This window comes from Euleptes europaea, chromosome 13 (assembly GCF_029931775.1).
Source record: "Euleptes europaea isolate rEulEur1 chromosome 13, rEulEur1.hap1, whole genome shotgun sequence".
Classification (NCBI taxonomy): Eukaryota; Metazoa; Chordata; class Lepidosauria; order Squamata; family Sphaerodactylidae; genus Euleptes; species Euleptes europaea.
The window spans coordinates 37,617,436-37,644,131 of record NC_079324.1 but is presented as its reverse complement, the minus strand read 5'-3'; the positions used below and the strand labels follow the sequence as shown (position 1 = coordinate 37,644,131).

The following is a 26,696-nucleotide window of genomic DNA, read 5'->3' as shown; positions in this document are numbered from 1 at the left end:
GGTTATTAACTGTTCGTTACTAGCTTAAACTATATTTTAGAGCGGAGCAAGGTTCCCTTTTATCTTTATTATTAAAAGAACTTCATAATACATCCTGGGACAACTTGATATTGACTAAAATAAGATCAATCGGAGTCTCTCTTGATGACTTGGTTCCATTTACAGAGGAGCACATTTTTAAAATAATCAAACATCGTCTTTTAGATATAGAGTTACAATGGTTGCATCCTACTCAACCTTTTGTCTGCTCCTCAGCAATGTTGTGCCTTTTGAATAAAACAGACAGTATTCCCCATTATTTTTATAATTTGGATATACCTACTCTCCATAGAGCTTTCTCTCTTGCCAGGGTCAATGCCTTCCCATCTAGGATACTGTATGGAAGGTTCCATCAAATCCCAATTCATGAACGGACTTGCCCCTGTAATTCAAATTCCTTGGATACAATTGAACATATTTTATGTGATTGCCCTCTATATGAAACACCTCGTAGAAAATGGTTAAAAAACTGGTTACATCCCAAGTTTTACCTGTCTAATAAAGTTAAATGTCAATTTTTAATGAATGATTCAGTTCCAGAGGTTACTGTGGATGTCGCCAATTTTTTAGTAGAAGTGCTAAATGTCCAAAAACGTATAACCTCTGATATCACTGGCTATGATTTTATCTTATCGGTTTTAAGATTTATGACCATTGTTCGTATCAATTGTAACAATTTATATGCCATTAAAGGTTTATGAATGAATGAATGGGTAGTGTAGGTTCCCCCTCCCATGTGTGTGTGGGAAGGGGGGTGTCTTCACACTTGGTTTGCAGAACTTTCTGAGGAATTTGCTCGTATGCTTGGTGGGAAAGTTTCTGCAGGGCTCCAGCAACACCTGCAAGCTAAAGAGGAAGTAAATAGCAAAGGAGCATGTGGGTAGCGTGCATGGCTCTCCTCCATGTGGGAACTGGGTCTGCAGTGATTATACTTCTCTGGGAACCTCAAGTGGGCTACAGGAAAGAGCTCTGTAGCTCATAAACTGCCTCCTCCCTGTCTAGAATTGAACCAAGCTATCCTTGAGACTTCGATAACTGCAGCGTTCCAGACACGTTCCGCCTTAGTACTACCTCACCCCACCAAACTCCACCCTCCCAAAGCCTCTTTCCCCTTTATAAAAACATTACAAGTGGTTTTACTAGCATGCTCTGTTTCTGAAAGCAGTAGCTGACCTCACTGTTCTCTATGTTTAATAGAGCCGACCAGGCATTATTAACCGACATCTCTCTCTCTTCTCCCCCGCCCCCATCCCCAAACAGGGCCTGAATCCCCACAGCCGCAATCTCCAGTTGGCTGCAGCTCTGCTTCTATGCATTCCTGGCCCAGAGGGTGACCCTGTTACACAAACTAGAACACCGTAAGTAAGAACCGCTTCAAAGGTGTGTGTTCACTAAGCAGGCCTGTTTTTTTTTAAATCTCACTTTCCTGATGAAGAGGGCTTTCCCTTCAAAAGTGTGTGTATGAGAAGCATCTTAGAAGGCTTGAGTCAGTGTGTGTGTGTGAGAGAGAGGGAGAGATGTAGCCTTCTTCTTGTATTGTTTGCCACGATGCAGCCCTCCAGTATATTCTTGGCTGGAAGCCTGCACTCCTGACTCCAGTATATTCTTCCCCTTTACATCCAACTGGAATAATTTGACCCAAGACAACAGCCACTTTCCCTGTGGTCTTCAAGATATTCTGAGAGCATCCTTTTAATCTGTGGCATTCCACCCATGCCATTTATGTGATGAGGGCGGGACTCCGGCTGGACTAACACTGCTGCTCTGACCCATTCTCAACAGCAAACCTCTCGCATTTCTCTCAGTTCTAAATTCTTACTGACAAGAGCTACAAACTTCTTAATATTCCACACCATAGGACCAAGGGCCATTTCCTGCCACTGCTTGGGGGTGGATTCCTTCCCCCCACCATGGGACTGGTAGCCCTAGAAACTGAGGACCAGTACCTGGATAAATGTGGGATTCGTATCACATGTTCTGATGTACATGTGTTGACTGTAATGTGAGAATTACTCAATACAGATATAAAGAAAAACCAAACTGTACAGATTGTATGTGTGTTCCTGAAACTTGTGAACCTGCTTTTTGCAAGGTAGGTCAGTATTCTTATCCACCACATTGCTTGATAAGGTGAGACAGTGATCTGCCTAAGGCCACTCCATGAGTGTATGGAAGAGGGAGATTCAAACCAGGGACTCTTGGCTGTTATGCTGCATTAGCTCTTTTTAAAGAATGTTTTTCCCTTTTCTGTCTTCTTTCACACAACTATAATCTTCCCCTTTCTTTGGTTTCAATGTCTGGGCCATATCTCTCAGTCTCTAACTTCAAATCCCCGAGGGGTCGGCCACGCTAGCCTTTTGCAGCCAAAACAACAAAAGAGTTCTGTGGTGCTTTAAAGATGAACGGTTCAGTCACGGCAGAAACTTTTATGGGCCAGAGCCTCACTTTATCCAGCTGAATAACACTTTTGTCTAAATTGATTCTACTTGGCAGGAATCGGCCTTGGCTTTAAAACTTTTGCCTTTGCAAGGTCAGCTTGCTGGGGCAACAAAGCTGCAATGGCAGGTAAAGCTTGCTGATGACAACCTGTTTATCGAAGAAACTCCTATAAAAGCTGGCTTGGTCCCTTCAACCTGTTTACCTGCCGTTCCTCTCTCTCCCCTCCCCTGGGTGCCACTGTTAGCCTGTGTTTAAACTGTGGGTGTTTCTCACCTGGTAGCAGCTGGGGTTGCTGATTCCCTGACAGAAATCAAGCCTCAGCCCTTGCTTGGACACCGGTGTTAGTTCAGAAGCTCAAAACGGTCCGTCGCTGAGGTAATATAAATTGCCCAGATGACCAGAAGCTTGGTCAGAATGGTTTGTAGCCAGCTGGGAAGCAGCCCTGGCTTGCTGATATTTCAGCTCTTCATTTGCTATAACAAAGCTTACAACGAAGCCTATCTACTGTGAACATGTAGGTAATTTTAGTCTTCTCAGATGCTCGGAGCCTCAGAACTGGCCAAATAGGGAAATCTCCCTTTTGCCCCCCCTTTTCCCCCTTGTAACTACTGTGTGGTCACTTGCCTTCGCTTCCTGTTTGTGTGTGAGAGAGAATTGTGTTTTTGTTACACTTCTCCATTGTTGCAAGAAGTTCCCTGAATATTCAGCATTCACTGGGGAGCTGCCTCCCAGCCTGGGGAGTAGATTTTGACAGAGGAACTAAAGTGTGTGTGTGTGTTAGTGTGTGCATACATGTGTGTGTGTAATTGCACACAGGACTAGCTTCTGAATGCAGCAAAGGTGTACAAGCTATCCAGTTGGTGGGAGATGCTAGTAGTTGGGAGTGGGAGGAGATTTGGCTCTACTTTGCTTTTATAAAATTACAAACTGGGGCCAATGATAAACTGCAAGAGGGAACGTGAAAAAAATAATTGGAAGCTTCCCTCATGTGTGTGCCTGTGCCATCAAGTCACAGCAACCCCATAAGATTTTCAAGACAAGAGTTGTTCAGAGGTAGTTTGCTATTGCCTGCCTCTGTGTGGGCTGAAAGAGTTCTGAGAGAACTGTGACTGGCCCAAGGTCACTCAGCAGGCTTCATGGGGAGGAGTGGGGCACTGAACCTGTCTCTCCAGATTAGAGTTTGTCACTCTTAACCATTACACCCCTACATACACACATCCAAATCTCCCTGTCCAGGATTCTATATGGAACCCCATTTCCTGACTTTAGATGGCCTGATTTGGCTGCTTTCTTAATCAGCAAAAGCCACTCACTTTACTATTAGATACCATGATAATAGTAATGGGGAGGCTCACCTTTCTCTGGTACTCTGATTTGTGCGTATTCCCTAGTGTGCTGTGCAAAAATCCAGTGTGCCCAGTCACTAACAGAATGAAACAGCAAACTGGGGGTGGGGAGTATGGGAAGCAAAACACTGGAGTGTTTCAGTCAGCTGCTTCCAAGCAAGCCTTAAGCAAGTGTGCACTTTCAAAAAATTAATGGGATAGTAGGAACTAGAAGCATGGCGTGCCCGTTCCTCCCCAACCATAGCACAAAAGCAGAGTCTACCATAGATTTAGCCACAAGCTAAGATCAAGGGAGCCTGGTTGATCAGTGAGCCAAGTTGCCAGTAGTGTTGGATCATTCAAAGACATGGTCAAGCCACACACGGTAGGGGAAGGGAACCACCTGCTCTCCTTCTATCCATTCTGGACACTGTCATTCTGATCTGGGATGGGGAAGGAAAATTCCTTCCTGACACTATATGACATCAGCCATACTCTGGGTGCAAAGAGATGCGTATGATAAAGCCACTGCAGATAGTGCTACAGAAGCACTAGATGTTTAGGGTGCCTCTTTTCCCTGGAGGCTCCGGCACTTACCCTGTTTTTATTTTGTGACCTTTTCACACACAGACACACACACCCCATTAGAAACTATTCTTTGAACACACAAAATAACACACTCAAACTAAATATTTGCAACCTCAGGCAATATGCATTCTAAACATAACAATTGCTGTGAGCACACTCGAAGCTTGAAACGACAAGCAGATTCTCTTTAGTCACTCTGCAAACATTTTGGCGGGGAGGAGGACACTCTCAGTGCTTGTTCAAACAACATAGTCTGGCAAGCAGCCACCACTTGACAAAATGCTTTGGTATGACCCATTTTATGGCCTGCTCCTCCCTTGCCAGAAAGACCTTGTGACTCCCTTTCCATATTCAGCTGGAAATGTGTAACCCTCTATTGTAATGCAGGGTGCTGGCTGTTGGTTTGGCATTGATAATACAGGGCGAATTATTGCTCTATCCAGTATGTAGCACAACTCTGCGTTTTACTGCAGGAATGAGAATGCTTGTGGCTTATGTAGCCTTGGCTCTGTCTTCAAAGTCCCTTCCCTCTTTTTGGGGTGTGTGCTGCTGTTGCCCACAGAGGGGAGAATTTTGGCCTCGCTTTCTACATGGACCTCTCCCCACATCCTTGCCCACTTTGCCAGTTCCTTTGTCCTAGGTTGGAAGGATTCTCATTGCAAGAGAGAGCTTTACGGCACTTCTGAAACGTGTTTTGTCTCAGGTGAATTTCCAAGAAGGATGCAGATCCGTCAAAGTGTTGGGAGAAAGTGTGTCTGCTAACAATTTGCCAGTGTTTCTGGGTAGTCTGAAGCCAGGACAGTGAAAACCAGTTCAGAAAGGAAAGCAGAACTGTATATAATTATTGGAGCATATCTTCTCTGTAGATGCTAAAAACCCAGAATGTTAGTTAAGAGCTATTCATTAAACGCACACTCCACAAGACCAGAATGAAATTGTGCATCTGTTTAACAGTTAATTGCAAGGCATTTTTTACATGTGTATCTAGAAAGATGCATTTCCAGAGAGTTTTGCAAAACTCGGGAACCAGCAAGATTTCCTAGGAGCCCAATAGGAGAAGAAACTTGCTTCCTGATCTTCTAGTCACGAGGCCAGATTTGTAGGGTGCCTCCAGCTACTTGATGCCTGGGGTTTTGCACCCCGAAGCATTACCTGTGGTCATCTTCCATAGCAATCAACAGAAATATCCATTGCCAAAAGATATTTCATGGATTTTTGTGTGCTGCTTTTTTCCGTTTGAAGCATGCATGATAATGAATCCTGAAGGGCAGTCACAGTTTGTGCTGTTCTCAGAAGAAAATGGTTACAGACAGAGCTAAATATTAACAACACTAATGGTTTATCTAGGACTGGGGGAGGGGATGGGGTATACCTCTCTTCTGGTTGGAGAAATTTCAGCTTCAAGAGATTCAGCAGTTGTCCATTTTCTATTTATTTCATGGCAGACTCTGTTAGTTAATGGGTCTTTTGGTCACAGGCGCTCATTTTCCTAACTCATTTATGTCTTCCTCTCTCTTTTCTGCAGGTCCTTCTTGTAGTGCATGAAATGGCCAACGTTACACAGATATCCAAAGATGAACTAGAAGAACTCCGAGAGGCCTTTGCCAAAGTGGGTAAGTGGAAAGATGGCTTCTGCTGTCATGGATTATGCATTTGGTGTTGAGAGCCAGACATTGGATTGGCTCCCTGGTAAGAGCATTTGTGCAGCTGTCGTGTATTTATACATCCCCTCTTCCCCTAACGTTTGCTTGTATTTGCACAAGATTAAATTACCGGTGTAGAGTTAAGGAGAGGAATACTGATAGGGCTCTTCGCCCCTGCCCCATGTGGCAATATTCCTCTATTGTTCTCAGTGGCTTTTGTGATATTATGCTGCCTGCCAGCCAAAAGTGAGGTAGAGTCGAGGTAGATGTTGCACCAGATCCTTATAACTTTGGCTGTCAATGAACTGAAAAATCTGATGGCTAAGCATGGACCACACAAATGAATCCTCCAGTCCAACGTTTCCTTTGAATGACTGGGGACTGTGGCTGAGTGGCAGAGCACCAGTTTTGTAAGCAGAACGTTCAGTCCCTGTCAGTGCCTCCAGTTAAACTCTCTGGTATCTCAGACAGATAAGGGGGTTTCCCAATGCTTGCTAACTGAGATCCTTTACTTTCTAGAGCAGGGGTGTCAAACATATGGCCTGCAGGCCGGATGCGGCCCCTTGAGAGCACTTATCTGGTCCGTGAGGCAGCCATCCCCCCATCCCAATTTGGGCTGGCAAGGCATGGCCTGGCCCAACCAGGTGACATTTATGTCATATCTGGCCCTCGTAACAAAGGAGCTCGACATCCCTGTGGTAGAGGATCTCAAAGGACAGTATAAGGCAACTTCATATGTGCATATGACTCAGGTTCTTTGAGTCAGGATTCCTTCACTAACAATAAGGCTAATAAAATAGTAATTAATGTGAATACTTTTTCCCGAGCATTTCATATATATTGTTTTAGTGATATTTACAATAAACTTATAAGACACCTTTGCAAAAAAAAAAAAAAAAAAAAGTCCACAAAACTGACTGGCCCCATGAACACCTAAATATCCCTCTGTTAATCATTTGTGGCATAAAAGGTAATAATTTTCATCATGTTGCCTTGCCCTGAGGCAATTAATTCCTAACTCGCTACAGGCAGCCAGGTGAGTAGCTTTTTATTCTTTTGTCGTCAGGTCACAAGCGACTTATTGCGACCCCTCGTGGGATTTTCAAGGCAAGAGTTTTAGAGGTGGTCTGCCGTTGCCTGCCTCTGTGTCGTGACCTTGGACTTCCTTGGTCCCATCCAAACACTAACCAGGGCTGACTCTGCTAAGCTTCCAAGAACTAATGAGATTGGGTTAGCCTGGGCCATCCAGGTCAGGGTGCTATTTATTTACAAATGGACAGTATACTTTTCAAGAAATTAAAAAATAAAATAAACGAATTGCAGAACAACAACAGAACAAGGCAAGGTGGGAGAAAAAAGTTTCCAGGTAGAGTGGGAGCTAGACACATTTCTATGGAACCTTTCATAGAATAGAATCATAGAGTTGGAAGGGACCACCAGGGTCATCTAGTCCAACCCCCTGCACAATGCAGGAAATTCACAACTACCTCCCCCCCACCCCCAGTGACCCTTACTCCATGCCCAGAAGATGGCCAAGATGCCCTCCTTCTCATCATCTGCCTAAGGTCATAGAATCAGCATTGCCGACAGATGGCCATCTAACCTCTTCTTAAAAACCTCCAGGGAAGAGCTCACCCCACCTCCCAAGGAAGCCTGTTCCACCGAGGAACCACTCTGTTAGAAAATTCTTCCTAATGTCTAGATGGTAAGCATTTTGGCTGTCATAGACAAGGCCCTGCTATTTGCAGAGCCAGGTTAGATTCCACACTTCAGTAAGACCTCATTAGCAAACCTTAAGTGGCAGGATGGGGTGATGGTGATTCGTGAAAGCCTGTTACAAGGTATGGTGGCATTATCAACCCCACCTGGGGCTCATTATGCGAGGGATGGGTGCTAAGGTGGAAGAGAATAGCTTGCGTAATGCTGCAGCTAAGATTTGAATGGGAGCCCCTCCCCCCTCGCTCACAGCTTGCCCTGCTCTGTAACAGCTCTTGCTAAACCCAGTATAAAAATAAGACAGTTGCTCCAGATTCTACAATTGCTGTTTCTTGGGGCGGAAGGTTCTCTCCATTGGATACTCTGAGAAAGGAGGGAGCTCCCAGGCCTTGTGTGCCAATGCAGAAAAGCCGGTAAGGTGGCAGACAAGAATCTAAATTTTGTTATCCCTTTGAATCGAATAATTTTGTTTGATGTGTAAAAATTGTCCATATGGGAGGTTGTTTAATAAATGCTTTGGATGACAGGAATGAAAACGAAGGAAAGAATTTCTGCCTGTAGGTTTAAAGTATGTTTTTACTGCTAACCTGTTTTTAGGATCTCTGTATATCATAGTGTCCAAAAACGCAATGGAATTATTGTTCCATTGACAACTAAATTTATTGGAGTAATGGATGTAATTAACCCATTTAAAAGAATCTAAATTTTGTTATTTGGAAAAACATCTGAAAGCAGTTAGACCACCTGCCTGATCCGCAATAGTGAACACCGGATAGTATCCGCCTCCTCACTGAGCTTCTGCATCCTGCCGTGCTATGCAGAAAGGGCCTTTTCTTTTTCCATTTTACTGGATGCATGTGAAGTTGCCAGAGGGGCACATTATCCAAGAAATGGGGGGAGAGGGCTAGAGATTTGATCCACAAAGAAAGGAAGAATTCTTTGATCCAGAGTTTGCCTCGGTGGCTCTGGGAAGCCAGCCAGATCCAGAAAGCTGTCCAGCATGTTTGCTTGTGAACCTGGAACTGCCCTCTAGTGTACAAACTCGATCCTGCAGCCATCCCATACTTTTACTTAAAAGTTAGCAACAACAATAACAAAAAAGGAGATGCCAACCAAGCCACAAAGTTGAACTGTACACAGGGAGCCTGTGCAGAAAAACTTATGGGTGGCTCAGGTATCCATGGTGATGCACCTGCTTTGCATGCAGAAAATTTCCAGTTCCTCGGCGCCCACTTGCTAAACCATCTCAGGTTGCAAGTGTTGGGAAAGGCCTTTCTCTGCTCGAGGCCCTGGAGAGCCGCTCTCACTCTGAATATGTTAGGCCAGGAGCCAAGTTTACCCTGGGCCCAAAGAGTGCTGTGCAAGAGGAATTGGTTATGAGGTAGCCAAGCATCCTCCCTAAAGTGTGTGTCTATGGGGGGGGGGGTTACTATGACAAAGTCCTAGACTTGCTGGGTTGCTACCAAGCAATATTTCACCCATATCACAACTTGCTTTTCTGCCTGTCTCTTCCTTGTATGTGCCAGACCTCAACAGCAATGGGTTTATTTGCGACTATGAACTGCACGAGCTCTTCAAAGAAGCCAACCTGCCTCTTCCTGGCTACAAAGTGAGGGAGATCATTCAGAAACTCATGATCGATGGTGACAAAAACAAAGATGGAAGGATCAGCTTTGAAGAATTTGTTTACGTAAGCATGTTTTAAGGTTCCATGCTGCTACTCCAAGTTTTCTGTGGTTCTCTGCATTGCAAGAAAACCAGCTCTCCCATCTCTGAACCATAGGAAAATAACATTCTAGGACTGAACAGAAATAATTGGAGCAGCAGCAGGAGAAAAGTAGAAACATTGCTGGCCTCTGTGCCAGTATGTCACTTCTGGGCATACTCCAGAAGTGACAATGGGGAGCTCTAGGAATTATGGGAAACTCTATGTTTTACCACAGAGTTTCTGACAATTCCTAGTGCTAACCAGTGTCACTTCTGGATTGTACCCAGAAGTAACGTAGTGGTGTCAATGACATCACCGATATCACCCCACCATATCCCTGTTCCCCCAAGCCTCCCACTGGTTGCCAGGCTTGGTATAGCCTCCCTACCCCCACAGTGACTGATGTGGTATTGGGGAGGGGATCTGATGTGGTATGGGGGATGAATCCAAAATCGCACTAAGAATTATCAGGTTGTCTAGAGTCAAAGCAGGTCAAATGTATTTATCTGGGTGCAAATCATGATTTAATATGTAGGAAACAGAAGGTCTTCTTCATCTTAATGTTCTGGTTCCTGCTTTGTTATGATTTGGATTTTGGAAAGATTTAATACAAAAACCTGCTCATAGATTGTCTTTCAAAACTCGTTTCCTAAGGACCAAACTACATATGACACTGAGCTGTGTATAGTTTTCCCCTGGTGTTACAGAGTGGGTTTCTTCCCCCTCCCCTTCCAAAAATGCATCTGTGGAAGCTGCAAGCTGCCTTCAAAGATCTGTGCAGGGACAAAAGTTCTCATACTGGTACTTGGGGGTACCCAATGAAATTGTTCAGTGTGACACATAGAGCACAGAAATGTACCCCAGCATCACAGGAGCCAATCAGAGCAGCACTCTGAGCCAGCCAATAGGAGTGTTGTACTGGGAAATATTAAGATATGACGGGAGATTTAGGGAGTATGGGGTTGAGGACTGGTGGGTGGGAGTTAGGAATAAGAGGGAAGGGATAGTTTAGCAAGAGAGTGAATTGATCTATGAAGCGCTCAGTTCACCTGCCTGGGTAACTGAGGTGTTGCAGTATGCCAGCAGGGATTGCAGGGTCCAGTATGAAATTTGGTTGCAGCAGCGTGCTGTATTTATATATTATAAACCTGCCTGAGAATGTTTTTCTTTAGACATGTATTGTTTGAAACCTAACTCCCCACAACTCCCGGTTAAGTGTTAATATTTACTTCAGTTGTGTGTATCCCTCTGAATAAACTTTGTTCTTGTTTGCTGTAAAAGCAAACCATCATGTTCCTACCACATTATCTGCCTGAACCCTTTTACAAATCCCACTGAGAACCCTGGTGTAGTGGGAAATTTATGTGATGGTGGAGAAACCCTGTGGGGTGGTGTCTGACTTCCAAGAAAGCCATCCCAGTGGGCAATTAGCATAGACAAAAGGCAGTACTTCTTTACACAATGAGTAATTAAATTGTAGTATTAATTGTCAGCATGGACGCATTTACAATGAGATTAGACAGAGGATGAGTTCATCCATAGTTACTTGCCATGGCAACTAAAGGGAACCTCCCTATTCCGAGGCAGGGAACCTCTGAATATCAGAGCTTAGGAGGCAACATCAGGATTTTTGCCTCTATACCCTGTTTGATGGCCTTTCAAGGCAACAAGGTGACCACAGTGTGAAAGAGGATGCTGTAGATGCACCAGTGGTCTGCTCCAGCAGGGCTCTTCTTATGTTCTTATGATCTTAAAACCTTCTCCCGCTAGCAGGTGTTGTGCCAAAAATCTGTCACTCTTGAACACATGTGGACACGCACATACATAAAACTGCTCTACTCCCACATAGTTACCTAGAACTCTCACTGAGTTGTATCTGGTGAATTTGTCCTATATCTGAGTACACATGAAGCTGCCTTATACTGAATCAGACCCTTGGTCCATCAAAGTCAGTATTGTCTACTCAGACTGGCAGCAGCTTTCCAGGGTCTCAGGCAGAGGTCTTTCACATCACCTACTTGCCTAGTTGCTTTAACTGGAGATGCCGTAGACTGAACCTGGGACCTCCTGCATGCCAAGTAGATGCTCTACCACTGAGCTACGGTCTTTCCCCAATATCACTGAGGTAATATCACTGAGGTACAGAAATCATGATTCTATTAAAAAAAAAAAAACACACCTTCACATAGAAAACAAGCATCCCAGAAAGAGGGTTCGAGTCTAGCCTTCTCCCTTAAGTCTTTATTTTCTGCTACACTCCTTTTTTGTATGGAGGAGTATTCAGCCTTCTGAATACCCAATTTGCTATCTGACAACGATACATTCCACAGATACGTTTATCAGCTCATTGAGTACTAGCCTGAAAATGCTGCATGTTTTGTAATCATTATTTTTTAAATATATATTTTCTTTTTATAACATTATTTAACAAATTAGATCTTTCAAGAGGTGAAGAGCAGTGACATTGCTAAAACGTTCAGAAAAGCGATCAACCGGAAAGAAGGCATTTGCGCTATTGGTGGGACATCCGAGCTGTCTAGTGAAGGCACCCAGCACTCTTACTCAGGTATTTATGTGATATTCAAATAGTTTTGGGGCTAAACCAAAATAAACCGATGAATTAGAAGCCACCAAGGAGCTGGTGTCAGGGAAGCCCACTGGAGTCAAGAAGCTATGTTTATGCAGATCCGTGCCTTTCAAAAAGTTACACTGACAGCACGCAGCCCCCTCACGCTGAAGTCCATTTTGGCAGCCCTTCTTTAGACCAGACCAGCGCTTCTTTAGAAACCGTATTCTGCAGTTTGTATGTGGCAGCTTTCGTCATGCAGGTACATCCCCCTTTGGTTGCTAAAGTCACAGCTGTTAATACTGTGCCACGTCCAGTGTAGCTGGTATTTCTGGTGGCACATCCCTAAAGAATTTCATACCTTCTCCTTTCCCCATAGTTTTTATTCTCAAAAGATTGGGCAGTGAGGAACTTGGTGCAAGATTTTCTGGTACCACTGAGCTCTGTGTTACTTCACCAGGGTGAGGGAGTGGTAAATGTACAGGGTGGGGACTTACAATCTCTCCCTTTTTTAGAGGAAGAAAAATACGCCTTTGTGAACTGGATAAACAAAGCCTTAGAAAACGACCCAGATTGCAGGCATGTCATTCCAATGAACCCAAACACAGATGATCTCTTCAAAGCTGTTGGGGATGGGATTGTTCTGTGGTAAGTTGAGAGCTTTGGTTGTTTCACATTGTAGATGCAACTAGAAACATGCAGGGAGGAGGAAATGGCTGTCTCTGTACTCGCAGTGCAGTCCTAAGCAGAATTACACCCTTCTAATTTAGGATGGCTTGGTGAAAACTGAGTTCATGCATAAGGCACAGGTGATATTTCCTTATTAATTTTTTGAGGTCACTCCACCCATATGTAGTAGAGTCATGATTCAGCCACACCGAAAAGATGCATTTCCAGTCACTGCATTTTATGTGATTAAATTTTGATCTTACTCTTCGTTCCAAATATTTGTTTTTATCCAGTGCATTTTAATTGCATGTTTCAAAGAGGGCAAGCATTCTGATTACATTTACGTCCTGCCTTTCTTCCATGGAGCTGAAGGTAGTGTTCATGCCGGGCTGGAGGGTGTTCCTAGGCAGTCTCCTATCCTGCCATTGACCTTATCCAGATTTGCCCAGCTTCCAGAAAGGTGGTGGCATTGTGCCCTGACAAATCACAGAAAGATGCTATTTTATTTTCATAAGTGTTCAAACCTGACTGAGAAGATTTTCACTTTATTTCCAAAACTTCCCCCAGCGTGGTATCTGAACATAGTAAATAATTTTCAGGCCAAAATTAAAAGCTGAAAGGTTAACCAGCAGTTAGGGAGCAGAATTTAAAACAATTCCTAAACAAGTTCACTGACTAGTTGTAATGCTGCCAACTAAATGTCTGTATACTAAATTAAAGCTCCAGATGAAAGATGAAATCCTTAGCATAATTCGAGTAATCTGAACTTCCATGTCTAAGAGTTTAAACAGACAAGGTGCTGGAAATTCATCAATGGACCTCCATGGTTTGCTGTTTCCCCTCTAAAAATCACGGCATTCAGGGTCCCAATTCAGATTGGGGGTGTGGTACAAAAGGAAGGGGGCTTAAGCCTCTCCAACTTGAAATGGCTCCAGGGAGCTGCTTTTTTTGCATTTTGTGGGCAAACTTCCAGGTACTGATTTCAGTACTTGTCTGTTTACTCATCAGTACAAAATAGAAAATCCTCAAAAATCCCCCATAGAGCTTAATGGTGTATCAATGCCACAGCACGAAGAGGCATTCCTGGGGCAAAAGGGGTCTGGAAGCTGACTAATGTCAACTCCGCCCCTGGGAATGCCCCCACCCATGCCAGCGCAGGCTTTCCCTTCCAGGATTTCCCTGCTAGCGTGGCAGCAATGGCAGAGGAGACTGGTGCAGCTCCATAGCTCCCCGGCTCTAGCATGTTTGCCCCTGCTGCAGCGTCCATGCCACTTTGTGCCGAGGTAAAGTGGCACGGATGCCAGTACAGGGTCACTCCGGCTCCTATCGAGCTTCACCCCTCTTCAAGAATGCACAGTATTGTGATTATTTCATAGAGTTTTGCTGTGAGTGTTTCCTTTTGTAAAAAATCTGGTTTCGCAATTAGTTATAAGGAATTATTCAGCCATCACAGGTGTCACTTGAATTGGATTCTGCATGTTTTAGTTGAAAATACAGTTTGCCTTTTGCATAAATACTCAACGCATGTACTGAGCACTTGAATATTCTTCTCTCTCTCTTTTCCTCCTAGTAAAATGATCAACCTTTCCGTTCCTGACACAATTGATGAAAGAGCAATCAACAAGAAGAAGCTGACACCATTCATAATTCAGGTGGGGGATCTTGTTCCGACTGGCTCTTCCAGCAGGCTAAAATAACGCTGGATTTGTTCATTGATCCAAGGGAATTGCCTCAAGAGAGGAGTTTTGTTTTCCTTTAATTATTAAAGGGTCCTTTGTACAGTGCCTTTGTTTCCTCCTGAAAGGGAGCCTCATTGCAAAGGGACACTGTTCAGTAAATATTAATCGCAGTGAGAAGACGGGGTCTGCACGTGACCAATAATGTACATGGAGCTTATTGGAGTGGGAGAGCTTTCTAGCGAGGCCAGCTTACTGACTTCCCCAGATCTGTTAGTTTTCCCTTTCCACTCGGAAGTTCAAAGCCCCAAGCCGGATCACATTCCTAAAACAAACATAGGCATTTAACTGTAAGGTTAACATGTTTTTACAGAGCTAGATTCAAGTCCAGTAGCACCCTAGAGACCAACAAGATTTTGTAGGGCATAAGCTTTCTGGAGTCAAAGCTCCCTTCGTCGGACTCCTGAAATTGTCCTTTACAGTTTGCCAGCTGTGCAAGTTCATGCTTTGCAGCAAAGTTGCCAGGAAATATTAAACACCACCGTCTGTCTAGTTAAGCTTTTATTCCACCCAGTTCAAAGGTAACGCTTTTTTGGGAAAAATAACTAGGAAACTTGGGCCATCTGTCAGCCTGTGGCACATGTTGGTCAGATGTTTTGGCTCAGAAGAGAGCTGTGAGCCTCTCACCCAAGACTAACCTGGCCCTTTGGCCTGCAGGAGAATTTGAATTTGGCTCTGAACTCAGCCTCTGCCATTGGGTGCCACGTGGTCAACATTGGAGCTGAGGATCTGCGGGAAGGGAAGCCACACCTGGTCCTGGGACTCCTCTGGCAGATTATCAAGATCGGCTTGTTTGCAGACATAGAGCTCAGCCGAAATGAAGGTAAATGAAACCTGAACTTTTCACACCTGGAGAGGAGACTAACCGCAGCCTGGCAGCTCCCTTGTGTCAACTCCAGGGTTTGCTGTGTTATGCATGTGCCAGGTTCCCCCCTCCCTTTGTGTTTTGGAGAAGTGCCGGTCTCTCTTCTAAGACTGCGGCATGGGTGGGAGGGAGAAAATGGAGGCAAAGGGGTTTTTGCTTCTAGCCACAGAAATCTGAATAAATTTGTGTTTCTAACCTCTGCAGTGGAACTTGAGTTGTCCACATGCCATGCACAGAATGTGATGTACCTGGTGTGCCTAGATTGGCATCTCAAGTGTCAGAATATTTTAGTTTGCAATTTTAAGATAGCTCATACTGAGGAAGTACACTAGGGCTAGGAGGAGAGGGGCTTCCTCCACACACAAATGTGATACTGTTTGATTTTGATTGCTCACCTCTTAATTTAAAAGAGCTGTCCCATCAGTTGTCATTGTGGAGGACTGAAATGCATATCTGGCATCTCCAGTGATCTTTCCCCTCCATGCTTGTGTGCCTCTTTTCAGCTCTGGCTGCATTGCTTCGAGAGGGGGAAACCTTAGAGGACCTGATGAAATTGTCCCCAGAAGAGCTGCTCCTGAGATGGGCGAACTTCCACTTGGAAAATGCCGGGTGGCACAAGATCAATAACTTCAGCTCGGAGATCAAGGTATCAGCAGGCCTTGGGATAAGGGGCGATGTGGCTTCATCTGAATGGCTTGCTCTTGTGGAGTGCCAGTAAGCTGAATAGATTGGAGAGAAGGCTCTGAAGCCAGGCCAGGGTGGTGGAACTGGACTCTGGCAGAGAGGAGCAAACTGCTCTAGCAAGGTTTTAATATGCATCTAATTAGCTAGCATGGGAGGAACAGCATGTTTGGAAGGAGGAGTGGTTAGAGAGTCTAACTAAGATCTGGGAGATCTGGGTTCAGATTTCCCCTTTGCCATGAAGCATGCTTGGAGACCTTGGGCTAGCTTCTCTCAGCTGCTGCACAGGAATGTTGTGAGAATAAAATGATGAGCCTTCTGTGCTGCTCTGAGCTTCTTGGTAGAAAAACTGGATAGAAAAGTACTAGATAGATGAATAGCCTGCCCTAAACACACTTCCCACTTGGTGCTCTCTCTCGCTCTCCCACCTCTCCACTGCTATGTGCCTCTCTGTTTATCTTGCAACCTAACTGTCTTTAACTCTTTGGCTGCCCTGAAGGAAGAGTTTGGCTAGCCCATCTCTTTTTTCAAACATATCAGCTTTTCCTGAGCTGTGGCCGCCATTTACACATACAGGCAACAGTGCCTGATACCAGTGCTCCCATCTGTTTCCACCAATTTGGGAAATATCAGCATTTCTTTTTTTGGTGCAGATATGGTTCAAATAGATAGGGAGCTGCTTCTCCCAGGCTGCGTATCACAGTTTTGTGTTCATGCAATTGCAATTCAGGCAGCCTTTACATCCCAGCAGCCAAGTGTGTTTGGGGTGCCTTTTGGTTCTGCACCTCAATGCACATATGGACTCCACTGCTGTGAATTTCTCTCAGTACCCGCCATGATGACTCCATTAAACAACTGTTAATTGTCCACGTTTGGGAACTGAATGTACTTCATTCTAAAAACATTTAATATTTTGCATCAAGAGACATTATTCATACTGAACCCATTTTGTTCTGATAAATCATGGAAGTTTACTCAGGGGGTTGAAATCCTGCCACCTAAGCAGTTGAAATCTTATCCAGCCACATTACTGACTTCCAGCATTTCAGCAGGCCCACACTCAAATCCCTGCAATCACAAGGCTAGAAATGTTTTCCTTTTAGAAAAAAATAAAAGCTTTTTTTCTTGGTGAGTGATTCACCAATTCCACCATCTGTATCCCTTGCAAAGTTATGGCATGTAGAAGGTATGTAAAATGTTTAGGTATACAGTAGTCTTTCTAACATGTTGCCTAACCTAGTTCAATCATTGCTAACCAGGTGTCTGGTTTGGTCCAGTTTCCATAGCAAGCACAGAGGAGAGAAGGGAACAGCTGGTATAAAAGTTGTACCCCAGAATTGTGCCAGCCCAGTGATATTCAGCTGTTTCTTCTTCTCCACCGTCACAATGGATCCACTAACCTCTTTCATTCTCTTCTCTCTTGTGCTTCCTGGATATCTGACGTGCTTCCTTGCACTCTCTCACCCTGCTTTTCCCTCTGCTTTTGTGCTTCACTTTTGCAAGCTTACTGACTTCAATAACTCTGTTAAGGTACAGAAGCGATTTCTACTTGTGTAGTTTTTAAATCAGCAATTTAGCTAATGTAGTAGAAGAAAGCATTATACATGTTAAGTATTGCAACAGGCAAGCTGCTTGCTAACTCATTCTCTTTTTATTTTAAATCGGCTCCAGGACTCCAGGGCATATTTCCATCTCCTCAACCAAATTGCACCCAAAGGGCAGAAAGAAGGAGAGCCACAGATTGATATTAACATGTCTGGCTTTAATGTAAGTACTGGCACATTGATGGTCTGCTGTGACTCTACCAAGCTTTGGGGCTTTTTGGCTTTGAGTAAATATGTAATTTTTAATGCAGTCTAAGGCTATACTGAAAATACATTGCCCATTAGAGATTCATGCTTTTTGAAAAAACATATTTTTATGTGCTGTATCCCTATTATGAACACGGCATGCGTGTTGCTCCTGATTGGTCATTGAGGCAGGCTGTAGTGTGAGAACTCTTGAAACAGGGAACCACAAGAGCTTGGCTGTATCAGTCCAAAGGTCTAACTTCCTGTTTCCCACAGTGGCCATCCAGATGCCCCAGAAAGCCAAAGCCTTAAAAGGTAAAGGTAGTCCCCTGTGCAAGCACCGGGTCATTCCTGACCCCTGGGGTGACGTCACATCCCGACGTTTACTAGGCAGACTATGTTTACAGGGTGGTTTGCCATTGCCTTCCCCAGTTTACACTTTACCCCCAGCAAGCTGGGTCCTCATTTTACTGACCTCAGAAGGATAGAAGGCTGAGTCAACCTTGAGCCGGGTACCTGAAACCGACTTCTGTCGGGATCAAACTCAGGTCATGAGCAGAGCTTGGACTGCGGTATTGCAGCTTACCACTCTATGCCACAGAGCTGCAGCCAAAGCCTTACCCTCCTCTTTTGTTGCTCCCCAGCAACTAATATTCAGGAAGTACACTGCCTCTGAACATGGAGGTTCTATTTAGCCATCATGGCCATGGCCAGTCACTTTTGACGGCCCTCTTCTCCATTAGTCTGTCATCTTCTTTTAAAGCCATCTAACCTGTTGGCCAGAGTTCTGCCAGTTAATGGTCTGTTGCATCAAGAAATGCTTGCTTTTGTCTACCTTAAACCTTCTCCTCATCAACTTTATTAGATGCACCCATGGGGTAATATTATAGGAGGGAGGAGAGAGAGAGAGCGAAAAGTCTCTCTGCTTTCTCCACACCATGCATAATGTTATACTTTTTAAAATAAATGTACCATGGTGCTTGTCTGATACGGTTGATCTTGAAAACAAATAAGTATGCCCTCTGAGGACAGTTCTGTGCCATCATGTCTTCTGGGAAAATGCCACCGTGTAATTCTTTTATGTTTGCTCTTTCTTATTAAATTCACCCCCATGGGGTGAGAGAGGGATACAATGATGGAAAATTCACACATGAGTGCATCTTCACTTTATGAGATTTTATTATTGTACATGGCTTTTAAATCCTTTGTATAAGCAACCTTGAAGGTCTGTTAATGATGGAATGCCAGCATAAAAACACTTTGATTTTTTTAAAAAAACTTCCCTGGGTAAGAACACATTTATAACAGGGAAGTAACCATGAAAGATTGCAAAGAAACATCACTTTGCTGTGGGTTTTCCTTGTAAAAGTGGTGTATACAAGCCTGAGACCCAGGATATAGCTTTGTGCTGTCTCCCTTGGGAAGAGGCTGCTCTGTTGACAACCCTTGACACATAGGCCATTTATGCTTGATAATTAGCAGTGCATTCCAGAATGAAGTGTCCCGCTTATTTTTCTTTTTAGTTTTTCACTCTGAACCATCATTCAGGAAGTGACTGTGAAGCCAGCACATACCTGCTTCACATTTCTTAAGAGCCCCTTTAACTCGACCTTTTGTGTTTGCTCCACCCCCGCCTCGAAGAATCCCCTCAAGGAAGCATGCAGAATCACGGCTGCATGTTAGCTATGCAAACGATCATTGCTAATGGCTATGGAAACGAAAGAACGAAGGAGCAGGCGATTGGGGGTGTGGAATTTCTCCTTTTGCATTGGGACCGTGAATAGCCATTTTAAAGGTCACATTTTTAAAAAGAGCTTTAAGCTAGCATCAAAATTAACCCTGCATAAATGGCCATAGAAAAGAAAATCAGCTCTGAATAGATGGGCTGATGCTCAAAGGCTAATAAATATCCCTGCACTGTGACTGACTGTGCCGCTCCTGCCTGTTTAGGAGAAAGATGACTTGAAGAGGGCCGAGTGCATGTTGCAGCAGGCAGACAGGCTGGGCTGCCGGCAGTTTGTTACTCCAGCGGACGTTGTCAGTGGTAACCCTAAGCTGAACCTGGCCTTCGTTGCAAACTTGTTTAACAAGTACCCAGCGCTCACCAAGCCTGAGAACCAGGACATTGACTGGACCCTGCTGGAAGGTGAGCGCGCCTGCTTTTCCCCCAGACTCTCTCTCTCTTCAAAAGGACAATGCATACATGCTGTGCTTCCCCCAGGCAGAATTAGTAGCTTTCTAGTATTTGTAGGTTTGCAGTTCATGTTGTATTAATAATATGCTAGGAAATAGTACTTGCTCTTTTAGAAAAGTGCATGCTAGTTATTGTAGTTTTAGGAAACCCCAGGAGTCACATGTCTTTGTATTAGTTTACTGATTGGTCAGGCATAAGGCTCCAACTTGCCCGGGAAAAAGCACCATTTTTATTGTAAATGAGACTGGAGGAGCAGAGAGGCATGAGAATTCATTATTCTTTCACAGGATAGCTACAAATAGGGCTGTCGATTCGGTTCATCTCGAACCGAAAAACCGCCGAATTTCCCCCGATTCGGCGGTTTCCGGTTCGGATGGAACCAAACTCAAAAAAAGGCGGAAAAAGGACGTGCCGAATTTGGCGAGTTCGGGGCGATCGCCGAATAAATTCAGCAGGTTCGGCGTTCCCGAATCTGCCTTTTTCTGCTTTTAAAGCCCCCCCCCACGCGCCTTCTTGGGGCTTCCCTGAAGGCGCGCGGGGGGCCCTTTAAACAGATCTGTGCCTCCCAGCTGGAAGGCACAGATCTGTTCTCCCCCCCCGCGCGCCTTCACGGGGCTTTCCTGAAGGCGCGCGGGGGGGGGGCCTAAAACAGATCTGCGCCTTCCAGCTGGGAGGCGCAGATCTGTTTAAAGAGCCCCCCGCGCGCCTTCATGGAAGCCCCCTGAAGGCCCGCGGGGGGGGGGATTTCCCCCCGAACTCCAAATCTCGCACCGAATTTCGCAGATCCGAAGCAGGGAAGTTAGGACTTCGGCATTTCCCGAATTTAAAAGGGCCGAATTTTGCCGAAGCCGAACTTTACCGAATTTTTTTTCAACAGCCCTAGCTACAAACTGAACTTTTATCTAGACAAGGACTGCAGATTCTGTAGATTCAGGTGTGAGTAACACTGAGCTGTTTTGGATATATGCAGATTGCAAAATAAATAATGATTGAAAAACCAGGTAGCTTCCAGTTGAACACTTACCTTGCGAAGGGTCTTAACTAACAGCTCCCTGGCCGAGAATACATGCATAGCACTGGTTCCATCTCACGTTCTTTCCTCAGGTGAGACCCGAGAAGAGAGAACATTCCGCAACTGGATGAATTCCCAGGGCGTCAGCCCACACGTCAACCACCTCTACGCGTAAGTCTTGTCGGATTGCTAGAACAGCCAAGTTCCAGTGAAGTCTGTAAAGAGAGCTTAAAAACAACAGACATGCACAGCATTCATAAGCAGGCCCAGCTAACTTCTCCTCTCCATTTTAGAGACCTGCAGGATGCCCTGGTGATTTTACAGCTCTACGAAAAGATCAAAGTTCCCGTAGACTGGAATAAAGTCAACAAGCCCCCCTATCCAAAACTTGGTGCAAACATGAAAAAGGTAAAACTGTCTGGTTGCTGTAATGCAGTGGGGGTTTCGTTTCAAGTTTCTGCCTTCCAGAAAGGCATTTGCTTATTGGTTTTTCCGTTGAGGAGTCCCCATGCATTGTAGAAGGGTCTGGGTCAAGTTTCAGGGCAGCCACTGGACAGGCCTCTTGGGCCTTGCTGCTGCTTGGCATCAACTGTGTCCATCCTAGAACACACCCACCAGTCCCACATTGCAGAGGGAGATTGGCCGTGTTGGGCAAGATGCATTTCAGTTCACCATCTTCTCATTGAGAAACTCTGGATTCATTGACGCTGACGAACTTGGTTTTAGTGGAGCTTGTTTGCCATGTTCTCATTGAGAAACTTCTGACAAATTCCAGGGTTAAAGCTAGGGGTGTGAAAAAATAATGTTTGTTTTTGTTTTGTTTTGTTTTGTTTTGTTGCTTCATTTGGTCCACTGAGACCTGATGAGGAGTTTCCAGGGTGGAGAGATCACAACACCATGAATCGTTTACAAGCCCCTGTGATGCAATGGGGAAATTTCTTCCTAGGCACTTACGAACACAAGATATTTCTCTTTTGCACAAGCCACTGAGATGCAGTGGGCAAATTGGCCCTGGGAGGATCAGAACGCCATCTCTCAGGCCAGAGAACAGTCGAAAAGTAGTGTTCTGACCTTCCCAATGGTCACACAGAGATCATGGAGACCAGTGCCGTTACAGGGGAAGTGATTTGGCTCGAGTCAGGATCCTATATGTCTGAGTTGTGCACCCCTGGAGCCAAATTTTGCCAGGATCTTATTGGGGAGCATCTTTACATTCCCTGTGAGTTTTACGTTACAGTTTAGACGGACCTCGCTTTGTTTAAGGGTCCGGCAGATCTGGCTCCAAAGCAGGATTGCTCATTTCAGAGTATGATTCTTTCCTAAAATGAATGGACCTCCTTATTTCAAGCCTTCTCAACAATCTATAGCCAGGGCCTTCAGAAATAATATGACACTTGACACTCCTATTTTTTATTTTTATTTTTTGCTATTTGTTGTCTTTAAATGTCACTTTGTGTAATGTCATGGCTCAAACTCTAATTTGATCCTCTCTTCTTTCTACTATCTCCTCTTTCTGTGCATACAGCTAGAAAATTGCAATTATGCCGTAGACTTGGGGAAGCATCCTGCGAAATTCTCCCTGGTTGGCATTGGCGGGCAGGATCTCAATGATGGGAACCAGACCCTCACGCTGGCTTTAGTGTGGCAGCTGATGAGAAGGTATTATCAAACCATGGTGTAAGATGGGTAATCACATGCCGGTCCCAGGCCTTGGGTGGTGGGGGAGTTTGACACGGCTTCCAAAGACAGACATAGGTAGAAGAGCTGTTTGCATTTGTTAAGTTGGCTGTTTCATAAGCCTAATCCTGAAGTACCTTTCCCCAGATGCCAATATGTCTAAAAACCCCAATAGTCATGAGTGATATCCCCAAAAAACCAGAAATAGGTCCTACCAGTTTTACTATAACCTTGCTTTGGTGTGGGTGGGCTGTTGTGCTGTGCTTCAGCTGTAGTAGTACCCAAAACAATTTACCAGCAAGAAGAGAACTTGGACCTATCTCAAGAAAAGAAGCCGTGCTCCCATTCCCTACCCCCATTCATACACAACCATGAGGAGGAAGAAGAAGAGTTGGTTTTTATATGCTGACTTTCTCTGCCACTTAAGGAAGAATCAAACCGGCTTAAAATCACCTCCCTTCCCCTCCCCACAACAGACACCCTGTGAGGTAGGTGGGGCTGAGAGAGCGTGAGAAGCCCAAGGTCACCCAGCTGGCTTCGTGTGTAGGAATGGGGAAACAAATGCAGTTCACCAGATTAGCCTCCGCCGTTCATGTGGAGGAGTGGGGGAATCAAACCCGGTTCTCCAGATCAGAGTCCACTGCTCCAAACCACCGCTCTTAACCACTATACCATGCTGGCATGCTGGAGAGAGTGTTGCCCAGAGGCACAGCTATGCTTTGCATGCAGAAGGCCCAAGGTTCAGTCCCTGGCATCTCCAATTAAAGAATCTCAGGTAGCAGGTGCTAGGATTTTGAAATCTTTGCTTTCCTTTTTTGCTCACCAACCCATCTTCTTGGTGCTGGAGTTGCACATAGCAAGGTAGTTTTTGTCAAAAGCTCTTATCTTTGTGCAATGAGTAAACGAAGTCTTGCTTCTGTGGTCAGGTATACCCTGAATGTCCTTGAAGATCTTGGGGATGGTCAGAAAGCCAATGATGACATCATCGTTAGCTGGGTGAACAGGACCTTGAGAGAAGCAGAGAAGTCGAGTTCCATTCAGAGCTTTAAGGTAGATGTCTGTGTATGTTAATGTTTAAATTCCCCTCCTCTTTTTTTACAAACTTAGGAGGATGGATTTCCATGTCTGTAGAAATAGGTCCAGGCTAGGCTGATCTCGTCACATCTCAGAAGCTAAGCAGGATCAGCCCTGGTTAGTACTTGGATGGGAGACCTCCAAGAAAGTCCAGGGTTGCTACAAAGAGGCAGGCAATGGCGAACCACCTCTGAATGTCTCTTGCCTTGAAAACTTTATGGGGTTGCCATAAGTCGGCTTTGACTTGACAGCACTTTCCACCATAGAAATAGGTCTGCAGACACACTGACTGTAACACTTGGTGGGGGTGACCATTCCTAGTGATCTGAGGCCCTTGTTGTCCTGTACTTTTTACACACACATGTACATATAGGATAGGCACCAGGCATGTCATGCCATAGGCTCTTGCACTGATGCTTCTGTGGTGAACAGTTTTCTGGCTCCTTCCATAATCCCCATGTTCTGTTAATGATTCAGCCTAGTTCTCACTGGCCTGCATCCTTGCAGGTGGAAAGTGGGAGGTTTTTACACAGTCAGATGCTTGTTGTCCCCCTCCCCCCCAAATCTTCTGATCACAGAAAACTAGTTTTTCAAGGAGAATGCTAGGCTAGAACCTTTCTATAACATCATAGTTTTCTATGAAGAGATATCCATTTGTCGAAGGCTTTCACGGTCAGAGTTCATTGGTTCTTGTAGGTTATCCGGGCTGTGTAACCGTGGTCTTGGAATTTTCTTTCCTGACGTTTCGCCAGCAACTGTGGCAGGCATCTTCAGAGTAGTAACACTGAAGGACAGTGTCTCTTCACTGTCCTTCAGTGTTACTACTCTGAAGATGCCTGCCACAGTTGCTGGCGAAACGTCAGGAAAGAAAATTCCAAGACCACGGTTACACAGCCCGGATAACCTACAAGAACCAAAGATATCCATTTATTTATTTGGTATGGCAGAAGCTTTAATCATGCGCACCTCCATCTGCTGTCTGAAACGATAGAGTCTACACACAGTTCAGCCCCTCAGGGAGAACAAGGCCCCAGTAGACATTCGTTCTTTTCAGATGCAACAGCTGCTCTTGTTTCCGCAGTGTGCATTTTCTCATGCAGTTGCTGGATTACATGTCTGTTTTTGTATGCATATAATTCCCCCGCTTTTCTTCCTGCCATATATTGAAGTACCTCCTGTTGTTTTTTGCCAGGACAAGTCGATCAGCAGCAGCTTGGCAGTTGTGGATTTAATCGATGCTATCCAGCCCGGTTGTATAAATTATGACCTTGTAAAGACGGGAGATCTATCGGAGGAAGACAAACACAGTAACGCCAAGTAAGCCTCTCCAGTTCGTATTGATGGTTGCCTTCTGGTTTTTAAGAGTTCTGCCCATTTGGGGGCCTCGCTTGGAATTCTGGTCTCACCTTTATTTATTTAGTACATTTTTATCCTACCCTTCATTCAAGAAATTCAGGGTGGGGTACATGGTAGCCCCCTCCTCCATGTTATTCTCACAACAACAACCCTGTGAGCTAGGTTAGGCTAAGAGACACAATGGCTGGAAACCCAAGTTTCCCTGATCCTTGTTGGACACTGTGACTACTACACCACACTGATTTTCCCTGTTGCTGCTTTGAGAGTCCAGACCCATACTAGGTAACGGGATTTTTGTGGTGCCAGGTCCCCCGTGCATGAGTAGATATAACCCCCCCCCTTTGTTTAGAGTGCCAGATGGAGTCTTGGAAAGATATTTATTTATTTGTTTGTTTGTTTGTTCGTTTGTTTATTACACTTCTATCCCTCCCTTCATCCCAGGAGCACATGGCAGTGTAAATGGTTTTCCCACTCCTCCATTTTATTCCCAACCACAGCCCTGTGAGGTAGGTTAGGCCAAACAAGAGCAACTGGTCCAAGGTCACCCAGTGAATTTCATGGTGAGGATTTGAACTTTGGTCTTCCCAGACCTTGTCTGACACTCCCAACCACTGCACATACTGGCTCTCATTTACAACTACCAAGACAGCCAGCGTGGCAAAGTGGTCAGCGTCAGACTATGATCAGGGAGACTCAGGTTCGAATCCCCACTCTGCCACTGAAGCTTACTGGGTGGCCTTGGCCGGTCATGCTGTCTTATCCTAAGCTACCCTGCAGGGTGGTTGTTGCAGGGTTAGAACGGGTGAATACGTATGTTATTTGGGTCCCTGTTGGGGAGAAAAGCAGGGTATAAATATACAAATCAACAGTACAACGGCTCTCCTCCTTAGGTACGCTGTGTCAATGGCTAGAAGAATTGGCGCCAGAGTCTACGCTCTGCCCGAAGACCTCGTAGAGGTGAAGCCCAAGATGGTGATGACGGTGTTTGCCTGCTTGATGGGCCGAGGAATGAAGAGAGTTTAAAACCGAGCTCCACACCAAAGCGCCCAAGCCTCCCCACTCCTTAGCTCGTGTCTTGCAAGATCAGCTGTTTTCAGCCCGAAATGCTGTCAGCCCTAAAGAACTGTACAAGTGGTTGTTTATTTTATTTTTGGTTTGTTTTTAAGAAAAGGACACCGCATTTTGCTTTGCGAGGCAGGAATGCAATGGGAATTCCTGGGGAGGGGGAGTGTAGTCTCACAGAACCTCTCCTTCAGTGGAGTTCCAAGTTGCGTTGACCCTCACTGGGTTTGTTTTCTCGCGTGCCCAGGGAGTTGCACCCAGCTCAGAATAGCTTCCTGGAGCAGCCTGCCAGAATGGTGACCAAAACTTTCTCTCCCCCAGATGCTCAGTTCTCTGGCGGGCTGCTGGAGGTGGCTGGCACCGCTCTTTAGAAAGACACACTTTGCTCTTCTGTTTTTACAAATTAAAACAAGCTTTTTTAAAAAATCTCATAGTCCATGCATGTGATGGGTTTGAATTTTAATTGAATTTGCTGCCACTCAGTTGGTAATAAAGACCATAGCCGGGGCTGTGTATAAGCAACGTTCTGTGCTGCAAAACTTAGAACTCCGTGGCC

The 26,696-nt window shown here is 45.0% G+C and overlaps 1 protein-coding gene across 3 annotated transcripts; it reads left to right on the top strand.

Moving 5' to 3' along the window:
* Positions 1–1,307: 1,307 nt before the first annotated feature.
* PLS3 (plastin 3) lies at positions 1,308–26,299 on the top strand. 3 transcript variants are annotated; one of them, XM_056859913.1, is made up of 17 exons: positions 1,308–1,401; positions 5,917–6,004; positions 9,277–9,440; positions 11,895–12,024; positions 12,540–12,672; positions 14,264–14,345; positions 15,087–15,252; positions 15,798–15,940; positions 17,479–17,505; positions 17,647–17,742; positions 19,716–19,911; positions 21,064–21,142; positions 21,265–21,379; positions 22,497–22,630; positions 23,575–23,698; positions 24,915–25,039; positions 25,969–26,299. In XM_056859913.1, the coding sequence occupies exons 2-17, from the start codon at positions 5,938–5,940 to the stop codon at positions 26,099–26,101; spliced, it is 1,914 nt and encodes a 637-aa protein (XP_056715891.1). In that variant the 5' UTR covers positions 1,308–1,401; positions 5,917–5,937; the 3' UTR covers positions 26,102–26,299. The 3 variants fall into 3 exon arrangements, with proteins under 3 accessions (XP_056715891.1, XP_056715890.1, XP_056715892.1); XM_056859912.1 differs by having other exon boundaries at positions 1,309–1,397; XM_056859914.1 differs by lacking the exon at positions 17,479–17,505 and having other exon boundaries at positions 1,310–1,397.
* The last annotated feature ends 397 nt before the right edge of the window (positions 26,300–26,696 follow it).